The sequence below is a fragment of the Merops nubicus genome, unplaced genomic scaffold (genome assembly GCF_000691845.1).
Source record: "Merops nubicus isolate BGI_N331 unplaced genomic scaffold, ASM69184v1 scaffold34706, whole genome shotgun sequence".
Classification (NCBI taxonomy): Eukaryota; Metazoa; Chordata; class Aves; order Coraciiformes; family Meropidae; genus Merops; species Merops nubicus.
The window spans coordinates 673-3,083 of record NW_008617548.1 but is presented as its reverse complement, the minus strand read 5'-3'; the positions used below and the strand labels follow the sequence as shown (position 1 = coordinate 3,083).

General features: G+C 61.7%; 1 protein-coding gene across 1 annotated transcript in view; it reads left to right on the top strand.

Annotated features, from left to right (window-relative positions):
• Positions 1-176: 176 nt before the first annotated feature.
• The window catches only part of LOC103775718 (amyloid beta A4 precursor protein-binding family B member 3-like), a gene marked incomplete at its 3' end in the record, with an annotated part of 2,889 nt that continues 654 nt past the window's right edge, over positions 177-2,411 (top strand). Inside the window, exons 1-7 of the mRNA XM_008943190.1 lie at positions 177-425; positions 759-835; positions 1,102-1,159; positions 1,344-1,484; positions 1,886-2,013; positions 2,134-2,139; positions 2,227-2,354. Of these exons, the coding sequence (XP_008941438.1) occupies positions 216-425; positions 759-835; positions 1,102-1,159; positions 1,344-1,484; positions 1,886-2,013; positions 2,134-2,139; positions 2,227-2,354 (748 nt within the window). The remainder of the gene's footprint in view (positions 426-758; positions 836-1,101; positions 1,160-1,343; positions 1,485-1,885; positions 2,014-2,133; positions 2,140-2,226; positions 2,355-2,411) is intronic.

The window sequence follows — 2,411 nt, the reverse complement described above, 5'->3', positions numbered from 1 at the left end:
CTCCAGGCATCAGTGAGGCAGCTGCCTTCTCTGGTCGCCTGCCTGGGGTTTGCCGTGACTGCAGCTGCTCTGGCATCACTCCAAACCTTTCCTCGCCATGCCTCTCTCCTGGGCCATGTGCCCAGCTGTGCACCCAGAGACCAGCTGGGTGAAGCTGCTTGCTTCTCGTGGTGCCCTGCAGCTGGGGACTGACCACCCCCTGCCACCCTTCCCTCATGCTCTGCTTCTGCACAGACAACCTCTGGAGTGACCAGAGTCTGGAGGCAGACCCTGACCTCCCACAGGGCTGGAGGAAAATCTGTGACTCTCTGGGCACCTACTACTGGCATGTGCCGACCGGCACGACGCAGTGGCAGCACCCTGCACACACCGCCAGCCTGGGAGGGCAGCGAGAGGCTGATGGGGAGGAGATGCTCCAGGCACTGGTAGGGAATGTGGGTGAGGGTGGGGTGGGGTGGGGTGCAGGCTAGTGTTGGATCCCAGCCCCTGACAGAAGTCTGCTGAAGGGCCCTCTGGGCACTGGTGCTCCAGCCTCCCCTGGGAGCAAGTCTATCTCTGTCACTCCAAAGTCCTGCTCAGCCCATTTCTGATGAGGGATAAGCCCCTTGACAGGCTCCAGCAGGCCCCATGTTGGCCTCAGCCTGGATGCATGGCGTACCCATAAGCTGAGGAGATGATGTCCTGGAAAGGAGGGTTTCTACCTGGTGTCTCTTGACAGCCTCTCTTGCTGCCCTCAATCCTTCTGTCTTCTCTCCCAGGACTGCCAGGCCCCTGCGGAGAAGCACTTGGCAAAGGACCGGCCCATTCCCAGCCCCATAGCTTCGCTGTCCCAGAGGTAGGGTTGTCCACACTGCTGGCTTATGGAGCACCAGTGACCCTTGATGGCTGCTGGCTGCTGGGACTCAGTGCCCTCTACTAGAGCAGTCCCACACGTTGGAGCCAGCAGGATGACGCTGGTCACCTCCATGGGATGCTTTCCAGCTGGGGGCATTGGGGTCTGCCCATGCTAGGGCATCCTGGCACTTCCCTGGGTGCTCCAGGTCTGTGCTGCTTGAGTGGGGGCCATCCCCTCAACATCCTCAACACCCTGTCCCTCTGCAGGGCCTCACTGCCCCAGCGTGAGGATGACTTCCAGCACAGCGTAGAGCCTGGCTCCAAGGTACCACACCCAGGGGCTTCACTGCAACATCACGGGCTGGGGCTGGCAGAGGAGGGGGCAGGCAGCAGCTGGCAGGGACAGGGATGGGTGCGAGAGCAGGGGTGACCATGCTGGTAGAACGAGGGGTGTGGGACAGGGGTGGTTGTGCTGGCTGGGCACTGAAGCCCCGTGTGTCTCTGCCCAGTGCTTTGCTGTGCGCTCACTGGGCTGGGTGGAGATCCCCGAAGAGGACTTGGCACCTGGCAAGAGCAGCATTGCTGTCAACAACTGCATCCAGCAGCTTTCCAACAACAGGGGCCAGGGCTCTGCAGAGAACCAGGGCGAGGTGAGAACCTGCAATGGTGCTGCCAGGTAGAGTCCCTCACAGGGTCACTGCTGTTGAGGCTTGTTGTCCCCAGTGGTGGGGACTGTGCCTGTGGGGGGATGGACAGGGATCGGTGCCAGTGGCAGAGTCAACTTTCTCCACATAGGTCATCCATGCAGTGGTCCCTAGTGTGGAGCTGGTGGGGCAGGCAGGGCTGTCCCTTGGGGACAGTGCTTGGGGTGCCAGGGTGGGCTGTCCCCACATGTGGGAATGATACCTTGCGAGGGCTGTGGGGAGGAAGATGGCTGTCCTCACACTTAGGACTGAGCAGGCCAGGGAGAGAGGATGTCCTTACACATGAGCTGGGTACTGGGGATGCCCAGGCTGTCTGCCAGGCTGAGGGAGCTGCTAACCCTCTGCAGGGCCAGGACCTGGTGATGATCCTGAAGAAGGACACAATGAGTCTGGTGGACCCCCTTGACCGCAGCATCATCCACCACCAGCCCATCCTAAACATCCGTGTCTGGGGCGTTGGCTGCAACAACGGCAGGTGCCAAGGGCCAGGGCAGAGCCAGGGTCTGGGGGTGCAGCTCTGCCTGCTGAGGGGGGAAGGCACCTCAGCAGTAACCTGTCCCCTCTCCTCCCTCCCTGAATGCTGCTGCGGCTACAGGGATAGGTAAGGGGATGTGGCACCTGGGGACAGTGTGGGGCAGGGGGGGGCTGCCTCTGCCAAGGTCTCACTGGTTTGCTCATGGCCTTGCAGAGACTTCGCTTTTGTGGCCAGTGACAAGGACACCTGCGTCCTCAAGTGTCACGTCTTCCACTGCAACGTGCCTGCCAAGGGCATCGCCAAGGCCCTGCATGAGATGTGCTCCAAGGTGGGATGCAGGGGCCCCAGTGGGTGTGAGCACAGCCTTGGGGTCTTGTGGCTGAGGGGAGGCTCCAGGA